We start from the raw sequence: 23,852 nt of genomic DNA, 5'->3' as shown, positions 1-23,852 counted from the left end.
CAACAACATACACATTATGGTATCTGGTGTATGTTAGGAGGCCCAAGTGTAGCTCCGGGTATGGCCTGGTCAGATAACGGAATAGAGGTGACACCGTCACACTGACAGGACACCACAGTGTTGGACAATCGCTGTACACTCACTTCCCCTGAATAACAAGCACCAGAGGACATCTTTACGGACGCTTTAATACCGTAGAAAGCTAATTGACCATACAAAATATAAAAATACCGGCCCAGCAACACATGACAGGCACAGACGCACACCCACGAAGGGTGATGGAGGGGGCGTAAGCAGTTCAAACACACGCACGGATTGCAGAGAAGGGGGAGCAGTAACGAACGAGGGGACGGGCAGCGCTTCTTTCTCCCACACAGAGTTTTACGCCCTCCCCAGTCATGGAGTATCCTGGGCACAGAACTCAGTCCTCTTTTTTCTCTTGCTCGTCTTTGTCTGTTTCCTTGGGCTGCTCCTCATATCTGGAAGAAGGAGGGTGGGAAATGATAATGTGTCCAGTAATGTGCCCTTCCTGGCTCACGACCAAGACAACCACCCAGAATCAGTTCCAGCCCCATTCACAGTATTTACTGAATGGTCAAAGTTCAGAAAAGCAGATTGTAGAAAAGTCCAATGATCCACAACACTCAGAATGGCCGAGGTGCCAGGTTATCTGTCTGCTGCCCGCATCACCTTGGGCATTTTATTTGTATTGCAATAGGATCAATCCTCACATGAACTAAACATTCAGTGTAAATCACTAAAAATCCTGTTCATACACTGATCGTAAAGGATTATTCTCATCTTCATGGATGGATATTGTCAGATAGTGCTTGGAAAAGTGAGAACTTTTGCAGTTTATTGCTTATTAAAATTTGCGGCCGTTCTTGCGATATTAACATTTTTGTTTAGAGCTCGTAGCCTAGGTGACCGACCACTGCTACTTTTTAGCTTGTAAGCACTGTGCAGAAAAATAGCCTCCCAGGATTAGAAGGTAACAGCACGCTCCAGCTATCCTGGCCAGCTTTAAAACAGTGCTTACAAGCTCAATAGAAAAGAGCTTGTGAGCACTGCACATGTGTTGCCGTCTAGCAGTGATGGTCGGTCTTCAAGGCAACGAGCTGTAAATAAAACGGAAAAAAAAAAGTGTAATATCTAGAACAAGTAAAAGCTTTAATACCCACACTGTCTGACAATACCCATTTATGAAGATGGGAGTAAGTCATACTCCAGAGGCATTGAACGCTGCATTCAGAATTCTGCTGCTTTCCTGTTAACTCTCAGGCTGCACAAAGCATTTCTGCTTGTGGGAGACACAGGCTCATGAGGAATTGCCAATATAGGCTGACAGAATTAGCAAAATTGCAAATGCAGCTTTGAATGAAACTGGAGAATAAGACTAGATGTAACAACTGAACTGTTTGTCAGAGAATAAAGTTTCCCATTCATTTTGGAGAAAATCTGTCTGAAACAGCCGACCTCGGCTGTGTGCGGGGGGCTTCCACAGACTCTTTCCCAACAGATGGATCGTGAAGATTGGCAATACCCAGGGAATGTCATTACATTTCTGCACATCCGAGGCGGACACTTGAAAATAAGCAGAAAAGAACCCTGACCCCCCCCCCAACTAGCTGAACCAGTGTCCTTAAATCCAGTAGAGATTGGCATAAGATTCACCATGGATGAAGAGGGCGACGTGGAGCAAACACTTAATAGCACCATCCACTATATGGCATCATGGCACCCACGCTGTGCACCCTTACGCTACAGAACTAGACACGTAAACGGATCCGTGGTGGTCCCAACGGGTGATAATGCGGATGATGGGGAGGAGTAATCTCAGACTAAGCATGGAGTCTGCTGGATGAGAGGTAAGGCTGGGAAGTGGGCCGAGATGGGATGCACCTGTCCAAATGCAGATATGAGTGGGACCCTTCATATGGAGCTGGGGTTGAGCTGCCGCCTGCGGCGGGGGGAACAGGATTTTTGTTGCATGGATTCGGCCAGGCTGGCAGGAGATCCAGACACCACCGGAAAGTGAGAGAGGCGTGGAGTGTGAGGTAGAAGTTCCGCAGAGGACTCATAGCTGTGAGAGAACAAAGGACAGGAGGGAGAACGGGGAGAGGCAAAAATGGGACAACACAGAAAAGCATGCAAGAAGAGCAATGAACATGCATGGGGAGGTCAGAAAGAAGAAGGTAAGACAGGTGAGAAAGGGAAAAAACAAAATACAAGAGATTGGAAGGGGCATTTAATGGTCGGAGGAAAGCAAGAATATTAATAAAAATAAATAAGCAAAATGATTTGTGAAATTAGGAATAACAGAAGAAATAAGGGGAAGGAGGAGACAGAAGTAAAGAAGGGAAGACATGGAGCGGTGTGAGGGAAACATACAATAGAGAAGGGAGGACACGGGAAGATACAAGAGGGAAGGGAAGTGAGGACACGGGAAGAAACAAGAGGGAAGGCAGAACATGAACACGAAGATACAAGAGGGAAGCAAGGACATGAAGGGGAATATACAAAAAGTAAGGGAGAAAACGGTGGTGGATACAAGAGGGAACGGAAGGGAGGACACAAAGGGAAAGAAAAGGAAAAGGAGAAAACACGGGATGCAAAAGGGAAGGGAAGTCAAGAAGAGGAAAATGAAAGAGAAGGGAGGACACGAAGAGGAAGATAAAAAAGGAAAGTGAAGACATGGGGAATATACAAAAGGAAAGGGAGGACACCAAAGGGGAAAATGCAAGAGGGAAAACAGAGAAAAGTAGGAGGATACGAGAGAGAAGATACAAGAGGGAAGAAAGGGAGAGAAGGCAAGAGGAAACAGATGTAGGGAGAAAATGAGAGGGAGAACACAAGTAGGAAGGGAAGGAGACAAAAGGGAGAGATGGGCGGGAGGAAAGAAACATATGAGACAGAAGGAGTGACATGAAGGATATGATATAAGAAAAATGTAGTGACATTAATATAGGAGAGCAAAGGAGTGATTGGAATATAAGACAATAGGAGTAACAGTGGCCAGAGGAAATGAGAAGGAAGTGCCAGGAAGTAGAAGGATGTGAAAAGGAAGGAGTGATAGAAACACAAGGATTTTGATCGGGGGGGGGGGGCATGGGCATGAATACAAATAAATGCAAACAGTGATGAATAAAAGAAGTAGTAAAGAATATGTGGATGGAGAAGACACAGGCAAAGGAGGCAAATGGAGAACATGAAAAGGAAGAAAAAAGAAAAAAAAACAGGAGGCAGAAAAATGTGAAGAACGTTTTCAGGACTCCCGAATCTGACTACTCTACATCCCCTCCCCAAGCCGAACTCTCTAACATCAGTCACTCACCTAAACATCTCTGTGATCTCGCCTTTTATCAGAGCCACGAGCAATGGGAAACCGATGCAGGCAGGGACCAGGTAGAGGAGCGCCGGCTGCCGAGGAACACACATTACAGCGTCATCAGGTCAGAAGATGGAAAATCTAAGCACATAAGGACTACAAGTGCCACCCTACACAGGATCATAAAGACAGTTACTGCAAAAACAACAACTCCCAGCATGCCCTCAGTTTGTGGCTGTCAGGGCATGCTTGGAGTTGTAGTTCTGTAGCAGCTCCACACGTTGAGACCACTGTTACAAAGATCAACTGCAGTGCGTTCTGCTTTTCATGGCATTAAGTTCTCTGGGTGGCCCAAATTGGTACAGCAAGGGTGGCCATGACTGCAGATGTTGCCAGCACTTCCTCTCCTGGGTGTAGATGACCATCTTTTTTAAAAAAAAAAAAAAAAAAAAAAAACAGTCCCTCACCTGCCCACAGGTTGTGTCTGGTACTGCAGCCGAGCTACACTGAAGTGAATGGGGTGAAGTGTGGCGCTATTTATCTAATTTTATAAAACCCCTTTAAGTAGGTTAGATCTGGATTAGCAAAAAGGAAGTATAAACTGTAATCTAAAAAAGAACAGTTAACACAGCAGGGGGAAGTGTCACTAGACCGGTCCGAGCTTCTCTCTCGTGCATAGGTCTTACCTAGCCTATTTAACCTTTTCGCTGCAGAACTTTAATGGTGATCCCTGACAATCACTCCTAATGGGGGAGCCTGAGGTTTTAGTGACCGGGTGTGTACGTAGCAATGCCATTATTTACCTGAGCATGCTTGAAGGTGTGCATCACAAAAATGGTCAGGGCCAGGCCGAAGATATATGCCAAGAAGCTGGTGTAAAAATAGGTGTGAGAATTCTTCTTTAAGCTTTAAAGAAAGATGAATGAATCGGTTAGTAAGGATCGGGAGGAATGGCAACAGTGAAAACAACGCTAATCTTTATGAAGACGAAAAAAAACTTTACCTAGCAATGCCCCACGTACAACAGGAACGCCTCAGTCATAAAACTCAACACATCCAAAAAATTTATTTCTATTATTTTGTGTAGAGGATGGCGCCAAATCATCTATATTCAATTGTAAAGGTAATTATTATAGTTATAACTACCAGCAGCCATCACTAGGAGGCGCTCACTGCATAGATTTAGCTCCACCTAGTGGTGGCAGGAGGTATCCAGACCCTCACATACAGTATACTGGCCCCAATTAAAGACCGGTCCATCTTCAGCTAGATTATATCCAAAAAGACAAGCACTCACCTGATGTCAAAACGGAGTAACAAAGCAATGAAGATGCCTGCAACACACAGAGTAGAAGGAACTCATGACATTAAGTAAGACGCCTTGAGCCCTGAAGTGTCAGCAACCACAACATGGGTTTGTAAACTGTAAGGATACACATGGGAACTGTATACACAAGGCGGTGGGAACACTTTTATTCAAGACTATTTGCAAAGTTATTTGCATTATTTTTATTAACCAGATCAAGACGGAGACAAGTTGTTTTTGATGTTTTTTTTCTATACGACAAAAGGGCTACTAAAATATATTTCACATTATGTTCCTCTTTTCATAACAATAATTTTTATATATGTGCTGATTTTCTTTCCCGTCGGAAACGAGGCTAAAAACGAGGCTAAAAACAGCAATTTGGACTGACAGTGACTTTGTTTATTTTTTAAATTTATTTATTTATTTATTTTTTATTTATTCACACATTGCCCCCCTTACATAATATTATAAAATATCTTGCGGGCAAGGGAAGGCGATTTTTTTCACATGCAAAAAAATAAAAATAAATAAAAATCAGTCATCTGCACTGTACTCAAATTACAGACGTGTGAACGAGCCCTTTCAGTGTAAATTCACCCCCCTGCCTGTACAGCAGAGCTGATCTGACTCTGCTAGGGCCCAGCAGCCACTGCTCCCACCCGCCATCCTGCAATCACATCCTCTTATATTGTATACATAGCCTGTATACAGCAATCAGGAAGGCAGAGACAGTAATAAACCTTCTCTGCGTGATCACCCTACAACTGATGACTCTGCAATGACGTTCTAAAATGTCAGTACAAAGTCATATGTGAACTGGTGACATTTTTTTAATTGTTGGGCGGTCTGTAAGTAGTTAAGGATGGACAACTGCTTGCAAAAGTCCATGAAACAATGGCCTGACACAATAAAGCAGCTGCCGCACTGTGCAACTGTGGCCAATGCTGTAGGTAAAATGTTAAGTCTCACTGTGGTGAATAGGATTATTTTTGCTGCCATGACATGGCCGGGACAATCCATAAAAGACGGACTGTGTGCTACCTACAGCCATCGTAAAGATTGAGCCAAGCAATATCCAGCCAGTCTACGTGACAGCACCAGTTGGTGCCCTCTAGTGGACTCACCTGGAATGACGATATCGCCCAGTCCCAGCATGGCAAAATTACTGGCTTCAAGTCCCTTCTCCAACAGATCCTGAGGGAAAACCACTGGGAGTAAAAGATAAAGATTATGGGATAAGAAGATGCAAAATCTGAAAAAAAAACAATAAATGGTCTGGCTACTCACACTTTATTGGTGCCTCAAAGGACTTGGCCACAGTCACCATGACGTTGGTCCCAAAAACCTTAAAAAATGAAATTGAATTAAAAAAACAAACACTGATGTAAGTAACTATGATGAGGTTATGTCCCCCATGCTGCATTCTTAAGTTCTCCAAAACTTACCCAAAAAATGTCATAGATGAAGAGCCCCCCCAGCAGGATGCAGCCGGTACTGACGTTGTTCAGGTGTAAAAGCTCCACCCCATTAAGGGCAAATGCCAATCCAAATAGGTTATTGGCAATCCAGTGCTGGGGAGAAGACAGAGATTAGTGGTCAGATGGGAGGATGGCATATATGTAGTCCTACACGAGGAGCTCCTCACCTTCTTCAGGATGTACCAGACCCCGACTACTCCACTGATGACCAGACACACCAAGTCCCGGGTATCAAACTCGTAATTTATAACCTCTGCAGGAAGAAGGTGTAAAAAGTGAGCTGGTCAATAATCACTCCTGTACAGAATTCTCCAGAAGAGAGTATGAAGGGCGCCCCCTAGCTGTCCACCAGCACAGGGCACTCACCTTCTTTACTGTCCCCGGAGCCCTGAGTGAACAGCAGCTGATACTGTTTGTTGGGGAAGTTTTCTGGGAACAGTCTGTTCATTGCCGGGCTGAGGGAAGTAAAAAGGGTGACACAGAAAGAACAAGAGTTAATAATCCGTGACTGACCTGAGCGAAGGAAGATGAGGAGGAAGGAGAATAAACGGAAAGATTCTGGGATCATACAGTCTTTTGTGAATAAAGCCCAAAATATTCTAGAATGAAAACTTCTGCAACTTTTTAACAAACTTTGTGGAATAATTCTTTGTAAGTTTTCGGCCAATGAATATAAGGATCCAAGTAACATTGGAAGCCAAATATCCTGGAAGAAGCCGAAATGTCTCACAGCAAAGGTCCCATTCACATTATGCTATTGCCCATGTGATATGTGACGATAGCGCTCTACTGCCAGATGGATGCCAAAGCAGTATCCCTTGTGGCCATTATTATTTGGCCTCCGTTCAGCAGTACATAGTAGCTTCCTTCTTCATGGCTATGTATTTTTTTTAAAAAAATGGCATCAAGCCCCCCAAACATTTTTTTAATAATATACCACGTGGAATACATACATTTTATTTTTTTTAAACCCTTTCCCAAGTGGGTGATTTTATACTTTTGCACGCTCGTATTTTTTCCTCCTCTTCTCCCAAGAGCCGATTGGCCAATTTACGAGCTAAGTACGGTGCCTTCATTTTTAGCAGCACATTCTATATAGCAGTAATGCAGTTTAAATGTCACACATTCAATGATTGCATACATCTTCGCTTTTATAGAGTTCTTCTGTACTCTTGCTTATAAAAATGACCTGGCAATATGATTCTCCATGTCAGTACAATTATATTGATACAAAACAACCAGAAATTTTATTATTTAAGTGACTTTTTATTTTTTAATTTGTAAAAAAAAAATTGCTTGTATCGCCATTTCCCGAGAGCCGTAATGTTCTCACTTTTCGGTCAATTGGGCTGTGTTAGGGCTTCTTTTTTGCTGTCTGAGCTGATATTTTATTCATACCATTTTGGGGTAGATACAATGCTTTGATCTCCTCTAACTGCATCTTTTTGGCCGAAAACCCCCCGCAATTCTGGTGTTTTGATTTTTTTTTCTTGTTACACCATTGACCGATTGGGTTAATTAATTTTATAATTTTGATAGATCTGACTTTTATGAACAAAGGGATGCCACATATGTTTATTTTTATTTTAGATCTATATTTTTAATGGGGGAAAAGCAGGGTGATTTGAACTTTTATATATATATTTTTTATATCCTATTTGCCATTTGGGGACTTGAACCTGCAATGCAAAATGGTATGTAAAGTGGTTTTGTTTCATAAAAATAATCTGATTCCGAGAACAATAGTACGCCCCCAGGGAATTACGCTTTAAATGACGCAGTCACAGATTGACAGGGGCCGTTAACAGGTTACCAGCCGTTGACAAAGCTCCGCTTCACACTCGACTGTTGGAGGCAGATGGTGGCTGAATAATACAGGCTCGGTTCCTGAGCCCGCATCAGGGAGTCGACATACAATTACATCATATGTCATGTCGTCAACTGGCTAAAACAATGGCTTCCTATAAGCGACAAGTTGGCACACTATGGCAGCTGTCCGATAAACTTATGTTGCATTTCATTTTTAACGCAAGGGAAGAACAGTGAGAAAAGAGGCTAACAGCAACATCCAGGAAAGTGTCAGGTCATGGTCGGTCCTGTAAAATTCTGTTCTTTATTCATCCTAACATCTTACACGTAGTGACACTTTTGCTATAATTAGAGCCTTTCTCAAGATGTTCGGATAAATTAAGAAAGGCCACAGGATGGTCAACGCCCTCACACTTTACTTCTGATCTGGTGAGAGCAGATCCATTGGGACAAGTCGCTGTATACATCTGTAAAATAGACAAGTCATGAAAAGGTGTAAAAACGCCACCCTGTACTTCACGCACCGCCACATCTGATCTAGACCCAAGTATTGCCATCTATTTCCTTACAGCCTTAATCTGCTTACCTTATTGTGTGCGCCAGAGCCAGGACCCCCAGGATGAAGAAATACATAGACAGTAAGAGGTTAATATATTCCTGGGAGAAGATCTGAGGGTGGAAGAGGAAAAAAAGAAAATGTCAGAAAAGTTACATTTAAACAAAAGGACAAAACAAAATGATATTCCCAAAAAGGAGAAGGGATTTCTAATGCGGAATTCTCAGAATCACGACTTTTTATGTAGAACCATCTAAAAGATTACAACTCATGAAGACACCCCCCAGCAGGACCACCAGACTCAACGTAACCACACGTTCGGGTCAGGGTGTACACAGCTGGCTCACAAAATGAGCATGAGCAAGAGCCATACAGGACAGGAGCCGGCTGTGTTATACAGCTAAAGTCGGCATATAACAGCAGCGATCAGAGCCAGACTTCAATTGCTGCAGTTTAACCATTTTGATGCTGCTGTCAATCACTTTCAGCCATGTCCAAATAGTTTGGCAGCTGTTTGTGAGTGAGTGTACACAGGAGCACAATAGACCCCCCCCACGATGCAATCACAGAATGACAATGGGTTACCCAGTTGAGTCCCAAAATATGAGCCATCATATTGCTGTATCGACAGAAAATAATAATAAAAAAAAAAGTTATTTTTTGTAATTGCCAAAATAATTAAAAAAAAACTTCATGTTTGTTGTCACTGCAGCAGAAAGTAAAGTTATGAGGATATTTTTACTGCATGATGAACTATATCATTTTTTTTTTTACTTTACAATTTCACCCCACCTGGAAATTTTTTCGTCTTTTTTTTCTTCATACATTATGTAGTAAAAACAAATCTAGGTTTCACATGACTGTGCTAAAAGGATGTTCCTGGCTGACGTAAATTTCTATAGTGATTCTATGTGACAGCAGGAACGGGATTTGCAGACTGTCAGGATTCCCCTTGAAGTGAGCGGCGCTCATGTGACTGCAGGTGCAGGATTTGCAGACTGTCAGGATTCCCCTTGAAGTGAGTGGCGCTCATTTGACTGCAGACTGTCAGGATTCCCCTTGAAGTGAGCGGCGCTCATGTGACTGCACGGGATTCGCAGACTGTCAGGATTCCCCTTGAAGTGAGCGGATCTCATGTGACTGCAGGTGCAGGATTTGCAGACTGTCAGGACTCCCCTTGAAGTGAGCGGCGCTCATGTGACAGCAGGTATAGGATTTGCAGACTGTTAGGATTCCCCTTGCAGAGGGCGGCGCTCATGTGACTGTACGGGATTTGCAGAAGACTTGCTGTCACATGCCGATTGCTTTGTCTCAATTGAAAGAAGCAGATGACTAGCGGCATGTAACAGCGAGTAAGCAAATGTCATACTCCCATTCCCATAGTGGGGAATCATGACGGTGGGCATAGAGCGACTGCAGAAATTTTATGTAAAACTTCTTCACTGGCCTCTATAGTCTCAGCATCACTACTGAGGACAGTGATTGTGTATGTGATATCATCATTCCAAGAAAATCAACGAAGACCATCAGGGACCACGGCAAAGCCTGGATTTTGATGCCAGATTACGGGGATGCAGCACTGAATATGGAGGAATCTTTCTTTTTTTCTGGGCCCACTAATAGGAGGCCAATAAGCCTGTACAGACCCCTGTGGTCATGAGACAGATAGGATGGACGTGATGTGATAAGTCACTGACTCCGCTGATGTCAGCTCCGGCCGTGCACGCACTCTCCATTGACAGCTGGGAGAAGTTGGCAGATCGGTGGGTGCTGGCACAATGCGCCATTGTAAAGCTGTGAGGGGCATCGACATCCTGTACAGCAATGAGGGGCACGTCGTCATTAGAACCACAGCATGTACCAGGGGGCACACTTACCTTAAAAAACAGGTAGAGCCCAAAGAGGGTGCAGCTGGCAATGATGGGGAACCTGGCGGCGTCCCGACTGGTGATGGTTTCCGGCATGTCTGATGAATTCTGCAGGAAAAAACACCATCATGATTAACAGTCAGTATATGACACTGCCAGCCAGAGGCTATTCACACGCTGCGTTTCCATGCCCACGGAACCTAGCTGCTTCACCTTGCCCCGGGCACAGCTGACGCTTCTCATCGCACCGAAGAAGATGGGCAGCAGAGCCATCCCCAGCAGACTGCCGTACGCCAGCGCCGTCCCCTCAGGAGAGCTCCCCAGCCTCCCGGTGCCGTTCACTGCTGCATCGCTCTCATTCTGCAGAGCCGCGGGCTCCAGCTCCGCCATGTCCGGGGGCTGCTTTGTGAGGATTCACAGCGATCGGACCGGTAAGGACACGTTACCAAAAGCTGCCGGAAGTGACGTATGAAAAGGGAGACAGAGAGTATTCTTCACTTCCCTAACGACCAGGCGCGGCTGTATCCAAGGGGAGGAGCTTACAGCCAAAGGCAGAGCTTTTCCCCGCCCACAATAGACAGTCTGCCCTGCAGTGCTGACATCTCCACAACTGGCTAGTAATGTAATGCAGGACCATGAACATAGGGGGCGTCACAGTAATGTTATGTATAGTGTTATATTAGTGTACAAAGGAGGCAGTATTATAGCAGTTATATTCTTGTACATAGGGGCAGCATTATAGCAGTTATATTCTTGTACATAGGGGGCAGTATTATAGTAGTTATATTCTTGTACATAGGGGGCAGTATTATAGTAGTTATATTCTTGTACATAGGGGCAGTATTATAGTAGTTATATTCTTGTACATAGGGGACAGTATTATAGTAGTTATATTATTGTACATAGGAGCAGTATTATAGTAGTTATATTCTTGTACATAGAGGCCAGTATTATAGTAGTTATATTCTTGTACATAGGAGGCAGTATTATAGTAGTTATATTCTTGTACATAAGGCCGGTATTATAGTAGTTATATTCTTGTACATAGGGGCAGTATTATAGTAGTTATATTCTTGTACATAGGGGCAGTATTATAGTAGTTATATTCTTGTACATAAGGCCGGTATTATAGTAGTTATATTCTTGTACATAGGGGCAGTATTATAGTAGTTATATTCTTGTACATAGGGGCAGTATTATAGTAGTTATATTCTTGTACATAAGGCCGGTATTATAGTAGTTATATTCTTGTACATAGGGGCAGTATTATAGTAGTTATATTCTTGTACATAGGGGACAGTATTATAGTAGTTATATTCTTGTACATAGGGGCAGTATTATAGTAGTTATATTCTTGTACATAGGGGACAGTATTATAGTAGTTATATTATTGTACATAGGAGCAGTATTATAGTAGTTATATTCTTGTACATAGGAGCAGTATTATAGTAGTTATATTCTTGTACATAGGGGACAGTATTATAGTAGTTATATTCTTGTACATAGAGGCCAGTATTATAGTAGTTATATTATTGTACATAGGAGCAGTATTATAGTAGTTATATTCTTGTACATAGGAGCAGTATTATAGTAGTTATATTCTTGTACATAGGGGACAGTATTATAGTAGTTATATTCTTGTACATAGGGGCAGTATTATAGTAGTTATATTATTGTACATAGGAGCAGTATTATAGTAGTTATATTCTTGTACATAGGAGCAGTATTATAGTAGTTATATTCTTGTACATAGGGGACAGTATTATAGTAGTTATATTATTGTACATAGGAGCAGTATTATAGTAGTTATATTCTTGTACATAGGAGCAGTATTATAGTAGTTATATTCTTGTACATAGGGGACAGTATTATAGTAGTTATATTCTTGTACATAGGGGCAGTATTATAGTAGTTATATTCTTGTACATAGGGGACAGTATTATAGTAGTTATATTATTGTACATAGGAGCAGTATTATAGTAGTTATATTCTTGTACATAGAGGCCAGTATTATAGTAGTTATATTATTGTACATAGGGGCGGTATTATAGTAGTTATATTCTTGTACATAGGGGGCAGTATTATAGTAGTTATATTCTTGTACATAAGGGGCAGTATTATAGTAGTTCTATTCTCGTACATAGGGAGCAGTATTATAGTAGTTATATTCTTGTACATAGGGGCAGTATTATAGTAGTTATATTCTTGTACATATGGGCAGTATTATAGTAGTTATATTCTTGTACATAAGGCCGGTATTATAGTAGTTATATTCTTGTACATAGGGGCAGTATTATAGTAGTTATATTCTTGTACATAGGAGGCAGTATTATAGTAGCTATATTCTTGTACATAGGAGGCAGTATTATAGTAGTTATATTCTTGTACATAGAGGCCAGTATTATAGTACTTATATTATTGTACATAGGGGCGGTATTATAGTAGTTATATTCTTGTACATAGGGGGCAGTATTATAGTAGTTATATTCTTGTACATAGGGGGTAATATTATAGTAGTTATATTCTTGTACATATGGGGCAGTATTATAGTAGTTATATTCTTGTACATAGAAGGCAGTATTATAGTAGTTATATTCTTGTACATAGGAGCAGTATTATAGTAGTTATATTCTTGTACATAGAAGGCAGTATTATAGTAGTTATATTCTTGTACATAGGGGCAGTATTATAGTAGTTATATTCTTGTACATAGGGGCAGTATTATAGTAGTTATATTCTTGTACATAGGGGGTAGTATTATAGTAGTTATATTCTTGTACTTAGTAGCAGTATTATAGTAGCTATATTCTTGTACATAGGGGCAGTAGTATGGTAGTTATATTCTTGTACATAGGGGCAGTATTATAGTAGTTATATTCCTATACATAGGAGCAGTATTATAGTAGCTATATTCTTGTACATAGGGGCAGTATTATAGTAGTTATATTTTGTACCTAGGGAGCAGTATTATAGTAGTTACATTTTTGTACATAGGGGGCAGTATTATAGTAGTTATATTCTTGTACATAGGGGGCAGTATTATAGTAGTTATATTCTTGTACATAGGGGGCAGTATTATAGTAGTTATATTCTTGTACATAGGGGGTAATATTATAGCAGTTATATTCTTGTACATATGGGGCAGTATTATAGTAGTTATATTCTTGTACATAGAAGGCAGTATTATAGTAGTTATATTCTTGTACATAGGAGCAGTATTATAGTAGTTATATTCTTGTACATAGAAGGCAGTATTATAGTAGTTATATTCTTGTACATAGGTGGCAGTATTATAGTAGTTATATTCTTGTACATAGAAGACAGTATTATAGTAGTTATATTCTTGTACATAGGGGCAGTATTATAGTAGTTATATTCTTGTACATAGGAGCAGTATTATAGTAGTTATATTCTTGTACATAGAAGGCAGTATTATAGTAGTTATATTCTTGTACATAGAAGGCAGTATTATAGTAGTTATATTCTTGTACATAGGAGCAGTATTATAGTAGTTATATTCTTGTACATAGAAGGCAGTATTATAGTAGTTATATTCTTGTACATAGGGGGCAGTATTATAGTAGTTATATTCTTGTACATAGGGGCAGTATTATAGTAGTTATATTCTTATACATAGGAGCAGTATTATAGTACCTATATTCTTGTACATAGGGGGCAGTATTATAGTAGTTATATTCTTGTACATAGGGGGTAATATTATAGTAGTTATATTCTTGTACATATGGGGCAGTATTATAGTAGTTATATTCTTGTACATAGAAGGCAGTATTATAGTAGTTATATTCTTGTACATAGGAGCAGTATTATAGTAGTTATATTCTTGTACATAGAAGGCAGTATTATAGTAGTTATATTCTTGTACATAGGGGGCAGTATTATAGTAGATATATTCTTGTACATAGGGGGTAGTATTATAGTAGTTATATTCTTGTACTTAGTAGCAGTATTATAGTAGCTATATTCTTGTACATAGGGGCAGTAGTATGGTAGTTATATTCTTGTACATAGGGGCAGTATTATAGTAGTTATATTCTTATACATAGGAGCAGTATTATAGTAGCTATATTCTTGTACATAGGGGCAGTATTATAGTAGTTATATTTTTGTACCTAGGGAGCAGTATTATAGTAGTTACATTTTTGTACATAGGGGGCAGTATTATAGTAGTTATATTCTTGTACATAGGGGGCAGTATTATAGTAGTTATATTCTTGTACATAGGGGGCAGTATTATAGTAGTTATATTCTTGTACATAGGGGGTAATATTATAGTAGTTATATTCTTGTACATATGGGGCAGTATTATAGTAGTTATATTCTTGTACATAGAAGGCAGTATTATAGTAGTTATATTCTTGTACATAGGAGCAGTATTATAGTAGTTATATTCTTGTACATAGAAGGCAGTATTATAGTAGTTATATTCTTGTACATAGGGGGCAGTATTATAGTAGTTATATTCTTGTACATAGAAGACAGTATTATAGTAGTTATATTCTTGTACATAGGGGCAGTATTATAGTAGTTATATTCTTGTACATAGGAGCAGTATTATAGTAGTTATATTCTTGTACATAGAAGGCAGTATTATAGTAGTTATATTCTTGTACATAGAAGGCAGTATTATAGTAGTTATATTCTTGTACATAGGAGCAGTATTATAGTAGTTATATTCTTGTACATAGAAGGCAGTATTATAGTAGTTATATTCTTGTACATAGGGGGCAGTATTATAGTAGTTATATTCTTGTACATAGGGGCAGTATTATAGTAGTTATATTCTTATACATAGGAGCAGTATTATAGTAGCTATATTCTTGTACATAGGGGCAGTATTATAGTAGTTATATTTTTGTACATAGGGAGCAGTATTATAGCAGTTATATTTTTGTACATAGGGGGCAGTATTATAGTAGTTATATTCTTGTACATAGGGGGCAGTATTATAGTAGTTATATTCTTGTATTTAGTAGCAGTATTATAGTAGCTATATTCTTGTACATAGGGGCAGTATTATAGTAGTTATATTTTTGTACATAGGGAGCAGTATTATAGTAGTTATATTCTTGTACATAAGAGGCAGTATTATAGTAGTTATATTCTGGTACATAGGGGGCAGTATTATAGTAGTTATATTCTTGTACTTAGTAGCAGTATTATAGTAGCTATATTCTTGTACATAGGGGCAGTATTATAGTAGTTATATTCTTGTATATAGGAGCAGTATTATAGTAGTTATATTCTTGTACATAGAAGGCAGTATTATAGTAGTTATAATCTTGTACATAGGGGGCAGTATTATAGTAGTTATATTCTTGTACATAGGGGCAGTATTATAGTAGTTATATTCTTATACATAGGAGCAGTATTATAGTAGCTATATTCTTGTACATAGGGGCAGTATTATAGTAGTTATATTTTTGTACATAGGGAACAGTATTATAGCAGTTATATTTTTGTACATAGGGGGCAGTATTATAGTAGTTATATTCTTGTACATAGGGGGCAGTATTATAGTAGTTATATTCTTGTATTTAGTAGCAGTATTATAGTAGCTATATTCTTGTACATAGGGGCAGTATTATAGTAGTTATATTCTTGTACATAGGGGCAGTATTATAGTAGTTATATTCTTGTACATAGGAGCAGTATTATAGTAGTTATATTCTTGTACATAGAAGGCAGTATTATAGTAGTTATATTCTTGTACATAGGGGGCAGTATTATAGTAGTTATATTCTTGTACATAGAAGACAGTATTATAGTAGTTATATTCTTGTACATAGGGGCAGTATTATAGTAGTTATATTCTTGTACATAGGAGCAGTATTATAGTAGTTATATTCTTGTACATAGAAGGCAGTATTATAGTAGTTATATTCTTGTACATAGAAGGCAGTATTATAGTAGTTATATTCTTGTACATAGGAGCAGTATTATAGTAGTTATATTCTTGTACATAGAAGGCAGTATTATAGTAGTTATATTCTTGTACATAGGGGGCAGTATTATAGTAGTTATATTCTTGTACATAGGGGCAGTATTATAGTAGTTATATTCTTATACATAGGAGCAGTATTATAGTACCTATATTCTTGTACATAGGGGGCAGTATTATAGTAGTTATATTCTTGTACATAGGGGGTAATATTATAGTAGTTATATTCTTGTACATATGGGGCAGTATTATAGTAGTTATATTCTTGTACATAGAAGGCAGTATTATAGTAGTTATATTCTTGTACATAGGAGCAGTATTATAGTAGTCATATTCTTGTACATAGAAGGCAGTATTATAGTAGTTATATTCTTGTACATAGGGGGCAGTATTATAGTAGATATATTCTTGTACATAGGGGGTAGTATTATAGTAGTTATATTCTTGTACTTAGTAGCAGTATTATAGTAGCTATATTCTTGTACATAGGGGCAGTAGTATGGTAGTTATATTCTTGTACATAGGGGCAGTATTATAGTAGTTATATTCTTATACATAGGAGCAGTATTATAGTAGCTATATTCTTGTACATAGGGGCAGTATTATAGTAGTTATATTTTTGTACCTAGGGAGCAGTATTATAGTAGTTACATTTTTGTACATAGGGGGCAGTATTATAGTAGTTATATTCTTGTACATAGGGGGCAGTATTATAGTATTTATATTCTTGTACATAGGGGGCAGTATTATAGTAGTTATATTCTTGTACATAGGGGGTAATATTATAGTAGTTATATTCTTGTACATATGGGGCAGTATTATAGTAGTTATATTCTTGTACATAGAAGGCAGTATTATAGTAGTTATATTCTTGTACATAGGAGCAGTATTATAGTAGTTATATTCTTGTACATAGAAGGCAGTATTATAGTAGTTATATTCTTGTACATAGGGGGCAGTATTATAGTAGTTATATTCTTGTACATAGAAGACAGTATTATAGTAGTTATATTCTTGTACATAGGGGCAGTATTATAGTAGTTATATTCTTGTACATAGGAGCAGTATTATAGTAGTTATATTCTTGTACATAGAAGGCAGTATTATAGTAGTTATATTCTTGTACATAGAAGGCAGTATTATAGTAGTTATATTCTTGTACATAGGAGCATTATTATAGTAGTTATATTCTTGTACATAGAAGGCAGTATTATAGTAGTTATATTCTTGTACATAGGGGGCAGTATTATAGTAGTTATATTCTTGTACATAGGGGCAGTATTATAGTAGTTATATTCTTATACATAGGAGCAGTATTATAGTAGCTATATTCTTGTACATAGGGGCAGTATTATAGTAGTTATATTTTTGTACATAGGGAGCAGTATTATAGCAGTTATATTTTTGTACATAGGGGGCAGTATTATAGTAGTTATATTCTTGTACATAGGGGGCAGTATTATAGTAGTTATATTCTTGTATTTAGTAGCAGTATTATAGTAGCTATATTCTTGTACATAGGGGCAGTATTATAGTAGTTATATTCTTGTACATAGGGGCAGTATTATAGTAGTTATATTCTTATACATAGGAGCAGTATTATAGTAGCTATATTCTTGTACATAGGGGCAGTATTATAGTAGTTATATTTTTGTACATAGGGAGCAGTATTATAGTAGTTATATTCTTGTACATAAGAGGCAGTATTATAGTAGTTATATTCTGGTACATAGGGGGCAGTATTATAGTAGTTATATTCTTGTACTTAGTAGCAGTATTATAGTAGCTATATTCTTGTACATAGGGGCAGTATTATAGTAGTTATATTCTTGTATATAGGAGCAGTATTATAGTAGTTATATTCTTGTACATAGAAGGCAGTATTATAGTAGTTATAATCTTGTACATAGGGGGCAGTATTACAGTAGTTATATTCTTGTACATAGGGGCAGTATTATAGTAGTTATATTCTTATACATAGGAGCAGTATTATAGTAGCTATATTCTTGTACATAGGGGCAGTATTATAGTAGTTATATTTTTGTACATAGGGAACAGTATTATAGCAGTTATATTTTTGTACATAAGGGGCAGTATTATAGTAGTTATATTCTTGTACATAGGGGGCAGTATTATAGTAGTTATATTCTTGTATTTAGTAGCAGTATTATAGTAGCTATATTCTTGTACAAAGGGGCAGTATTATAGTAGTTATATTCTTGTACATAGGGGCAGTATTATAGTAGTTATATTCTTATACATAGGAGCAGTATTATAATAGCTATATTCTTGTACATATGGGCAGTATTATAGTAGTTATATTTTTGTACATAGGGAGCAGTATTATAACAGTTATATTCTTGTACATAAGAGGCAGTATTATAGTAGTTATATTCTGGTACATAGGGGGCAGTATTATAGTAGTTATATTCTTGTACTTAGTAGCAGTATTATAGTAGCTATATTCTTGTACATAGGGGCAGTATTATGGTAGTTATATTCTTGTACATAGGGGCAGTATTATAGTGGTTATATTCTTGTACATAGGGGCAGTATTATAGTAGTTATATGCTTATACATAGGAGCAGTATTATAGTAGCTATATTCTTGTACATAGGGGCAGTATTATAGTAGTTATATTCTTGTACATAGGGGGCAGTATTATAGTAGTTATATTCTTGTACATAGGGGGCAGTATTATAGTAGTTATATTATTGTACATAGGGGGCAGTATTATAGTAGTTATATTCTTGTACATAGGGGCAGTATTATAGTAGTTATATTCTTGTACATAGGGGGGCAGTATTATAGTAGTTATATTCTTGTTCATAGGGAGCAGTATTATAGCAGTTATATTCTTGTACATAGGGGCAGTATTATAGTAGTTATATTCTTGTACATAGGAAGCAGTATGATAGAAGTTATATTCTTGTACATAGGGGCAGTATTATAGTAGTTATATTCTTGTACATAGGGGCAGTATTATAGTAGTTATATTCTTATACATAGGAGCAGTATTATAGTAGCTATATTCTTGTACATAGGGGCAGTATTATAGTAGTTATATTTTTGTACATAGGGAGCAGTATTATAGTAGTTATATTCTTGTACATAAGAGGCAGTATTATAGTAGTTATATTCTGGTACATAGGGGGCAGTATTATAGTAGTTATATTCTTGTACTCAGTAGCAGTATTATAATAGCTATATTCTTGTACATAGGGGCAGTATTATAGTAGTTATATTCTTGTACATAGGGGCAGTATTATAGTAGTTATATTCTTATACATGGGAGCAGTATTATAGTAGCTATATTCTTGTACATAGGGGCAGTATTATAGTAGTTATATTCTTGTACATAGGGGCAGTATTATAGTAGTTATATTCCTGTACATAGGGTCAGTATTATAGTAGTTATAGTCTTGTACATAGAAGGCAATATTATAGTAGTTATATTCTTGTACATAGGGGGCAGTATTATAGTAGTTATATTCTTGTACATAGGGGGCAGTATCATAGTAGTTATATTCTTGTACATAGAAGGCAGTATTATAGTAGTTATATTCTTGTACATAGGGGGCAGTATTATAGCAGTTATATTCTTGTACATAGGGGCAGTATTATAGTAGTTATATTCTTGTACATAGGGGGCAGTATTATAGTAGTTAAATTCTTGTACATAGAAGGCAGTATTATAGTAGTTATATTCTTGTACATAGGGGGCAGTATAATAGTAGTTATATTCTTGTACATAGAAGGCAGTATTATAGTAGTTATATTCTTGTACATAGGGGGCAGTATTATAGCAGTTATATTCTTGTACATAGGGGCAGTATTATAATAGTTATATTCTTGTACATAGGGGCAGTATTATAGTAGTTATATTCTTGTACATAGGGGGCAGTATTATAGTAGTTATATGCTTGTACATAGGGGCAGTATTATAGTAGTTATATTCTTGTACATAGGGGACAGTATTATAGTAGTTATATTCTTGTACATAGGGGCAGTATTATAGTAGTTATATCCTTGTACATAGGGGACAGTATTATAGTAGTTATATTCTTGTACATAAGGCCGGTATTATAGTAGTTATATTCTTGTACATAGGGGCAGTATTATAGTAGTTATATTCTTGTACATAGGGGCAGTATTATAGTAGTTATATTCTTGTACATAAGGCCGGTATTATAGTAGTTATATTCTTGTACATAGGGGCAGTATTATAGTAGTTATATTCTTGTACATAGGGGACAGTATTATAGTAGTTATATTCTTGTACATAGGGGCAGTATTATAGTAGTTATATTCTTGTACATAGGGGACAGTATTATAGTAGTTATATTATTGTACATAGGAGCAGTATTATAGTAGTTATATTCTTGTACATAGGAGCAGTATTATAGTAGTTATATTCTTGTACATAGGGGACAGTATTATAGTAGTTATATTCTTGTACATAGAGGCCAGTATTATAGTAGTTATATTATTGTACATAGGAGCAGTATTATAGTAGTTATATTCTTGTACATAGGAGCAGTATTATAGTAGTTATATTCTTGTACATAGGGGACAGTATTATAGTAGTTATATTCTTGTACATAGGGGCAGTATTATAGTAGTTATATTATTGTACATAGGAGCAGTATTATAGTAGTTATATTCTTGTACATAGGAGCAGTATTATAGTAGTTATATTCTTGTACATAGGGGACAGTATTATAGTAGTTATATTATTGTACATAGGAGCAGTATTATAGTAGTTATATTCTTGTACATAGGAGCAGTATTATAGTAGTTATATTCTTGTACATAGGGGACAGTATTATAGTAGTTATATTCTTGTACATAGGGGCAGTATTATAGTAGTTATATTCTTGTACATAGGGGACAGTATTATAGTAGTTATATTATTGTACATAGGAGCAGTATTATAGTAGTTATATTCTTGTACATAGAGGCCAGTATTATAGTAGTTATATTATTGTACATAGGGGCGGTATTATAGTAGTTATATTCTTGTACATAGGGGGCAGTATTATAGTAGTTATATTCTTGTACATAAGGGGCAGTATTATAGTAGTTCTATTCTCGTACATAGGGAGCAGTATTATAGTAGTTATATTCTTGTACATAGGGGCAGTATTATAGTAGTTATATTCTTGTACATATGGGCAGTATTATAGTAGTTATATTCTTGTACATAAGGCCGGTATTATAGTAGTTATATTCTTGTACATAGGGGCAGTATTATAGTAGTTATATTCTTGTACATAGGAGGCAGTATTATAGTAGCTATATTCTTGTACATAGGAGGCAGTATTATAGTAGTTATATTCTTGTACATAGAGGCCAGTATTATAGTACTTATATTATTGTACATAGGGGCGGTATTATAGTAGTTATATTCTTGTACATAGAGGGCAGTATTATAGTAGTTATATTCTTGTACATAGGGGGTAATATTATAGTAGTTATATTCTTGTACATATGGGGCAGTATTATAGTAGTTATATTCTTGTACATAGAAGGCAGTATTATAGTAGTTATATTCTTGTACATAGGAGCAGTATTATAGTAGTTATATTCTTGTACATAGAAGGCAGTATTATAGTAGTTATATTCTTGTACATAGGGGCAGTATTATAGTAGTTATATTCTTGTACATAGGGGCAGTATTATAGTAGTTATATTCTTGTACATAGGGGGTAGTATTATAGTAGTTATATTCTTGTACTTAGTAGCAGTATTATAGTAGCTATATTCTTGTACATAGGGGCAGTAGTATGGTAGTTATATTCTTGTACATAGGGGCAGTATTATAGTAGTTATATTCCTATACATAGGAGCAGTATTATAGTAGCTATATTCTTGTACATAGGGGCAGTATTATAGTAGTTATATTTTGTACCTAGGGAGCAGTATTATAGTAGTTACATTTTTGTACATAGGGGGCAGTATTATAGTAGTTATATTCTTGTACATAGGGGGCAGTATTATAGTAGTTATATTCTTGTACATAGGGGGCAGTATTATAGTAGTTATATTCTTGTACATAGGGGGTAATATTATAGCAGTTATATTCTTGTACATATGGGGCAGTATTATAGTAGTTATATTCTTGTACATAGAAGGCAGTATTATAGTAGTTATATTCTTGTACATAGGAGCAGTATTATAGTAGTTATATTCTTGTACATAGAAGGCAGTATTATAGTAGTTATATTCTTGTACATAGGTGGCAGTATTATAGTAGTTATATTCTTGTACATAGAAGACAGTATTATAGTAGTTATATTCTTGTACATAGGGGCAGTATTATAGTAGTTATATTCTTGTACATAGGAGCTGTATTATAGTAGTTATATTCTTGTACATAGAAGGCAGTATTATAGTAGTTATATTCTTGTACATAGAAGGCAGTATTATAGTAGTTATATTCTTGTACATAGGAGCAGTATTATAGTAGTTATATTCTTGTACATAGAAGGCAGTATTATAGTAGTTATATTCTTGTACATAGGGGGCAGTATTATAGTAGTTATATTCTTGTACATAGGGGCAGTATTATAGTAGTTATATTCTTATACATAGGAGCAGTATTATAGTACCTATATTCTTGTACATAGGGGGCAGTATTATAGTAGTTATATTCTTGTACATAGGGGGTAATATTATAGTAGTTATATTCTTGTACATATGGGGCAGTATTATAGTAGTTATATTCTTGTACATAGAAGGCAGTATTATAGTAGTTATATTCTTGTACATAGGAGCAGTATTATAGTAGTTATATTCTTGTACATAGAAGGCAGTATTATAGTAGTTATATTCTTGTACATAGGGGGCAGTATTATAGTAGATATATTCTTGTACATAGGGGGTAGTATTATAGTAGTTATATTCTTGTACTTAGTAGCAGTATTATAGTAGCTATATTCTTGTACATAGGGGCAGTAGTATGGTAGTTATATTCTTGTACATAGGGGCAGTATTATAGTAGTTATATTCTTATACATAGGAGCAGTATTATAGTAGCTATATTCTTGTACATAGGGGCAGTATTATAGTAGTTATATTTTTGTACCTAGGGAGCAGTATTATAGTAGTTACATTTTTGTACATAGGGGGCAGTATTATAGTTGTTATATTCTTGTACATAGGGGGCAGTATTATAGTAGTTATATTCTTGTACATAGGGGGCAGTATTATAGTAGTTATATTCTTGTACATAGGGGGTAATATTATAGTAGTTATATTCTTGTACATATGGGGCAGTATTATAGTAGTTATATTCTTGTACATAGAAGGCAGTATTATAGTAGTTATATTCTTGTACATAGGAGCAGTATTATAGTAGTTATATTCTTGTACATAGAAGGCAGTATTATAGTAGTTATATTCTTGTACATAGGGGGCAGTATTATAGTAGTTATATTCTTGTACATAGAAGACAGTATTATAGTAGTTATATTCTTGTACATAGGGGCAGTATTATAGTAGTTATATTCTTGTACATAGGAGCAGTATTATAGTAGTTATATT

At 36.7% G+C, this 23,852-nt stretch overlaps 1 protein-coding gene across 2 annotated transcripts; it reads right to left on the bottom strand.

The window, feature by feature from the left end:
- Positions 1-174: 174 nt before the first annotated feature.
- HM13 (histocompatibility minor 13) lies at positions 175-10,842 on the bottom strand. 2 transcript variants are annotated; one of them, XM_073682807.1, is made up of 12 exons: positions 10,562-10,842; positions 10,358-10,456; positions 8,511-8,593; positions 6,482-6,570; positions 6,283-6,368; positions 6,083-6,208; positions 5,925-5,982; positions 5,762-5,845; positions 4,626-4,662; positions 4,132-4,234; positions 3,335-3,420; positions 175-479 (listed from the first exon to the last, which is right to left on the bottom strand). In XM_073682807.1, the coding sequence occupies exons 1-12, from the start codon at positions 10,736-10,738 to the stop codon at positions 422-424; spliced, it is 1,086 nt and encodes a 361-aa protein (XP_073538908.1). In that variant the 5' UTR covers positions 10,739-10,842; the 3' UTR covers positions 175-421. The 2 variants fall into 2 exon arrangements, with proteins under 2 accessions (XP_073538908.1, XP_073538907.1); XM_073682806.1 differs by lacking the exon at positions 175-479 and adding an exon at positions 487-2,083.
- Positions 10,843-23,852: the final 13,010 nt, after the last annotated feature.

The sequence above is a fragment of the Phyllobates terribilis genome, unplaced genomic scaffold (assembly GCF_046119375.1).
Source record: "Phyllobates terribilis strain yellow unplaced genomic scaffold, ASM4611937v1 Scaffold_5__5_contigs__length_657084704, whole genome shotgun sequence".
Taxonomy (NCBI): Eukaryota; Metazoa; Chordata; class Amphibia; order Anura; family Dendrobatidae; genus Phyllobates; species Phyllobates terribilis.
The sequence above is the reverse complement of the archived record's forward strand: the minus strand, read 5'-3'. Positions and strand labels throughout refer to the sequence as shown.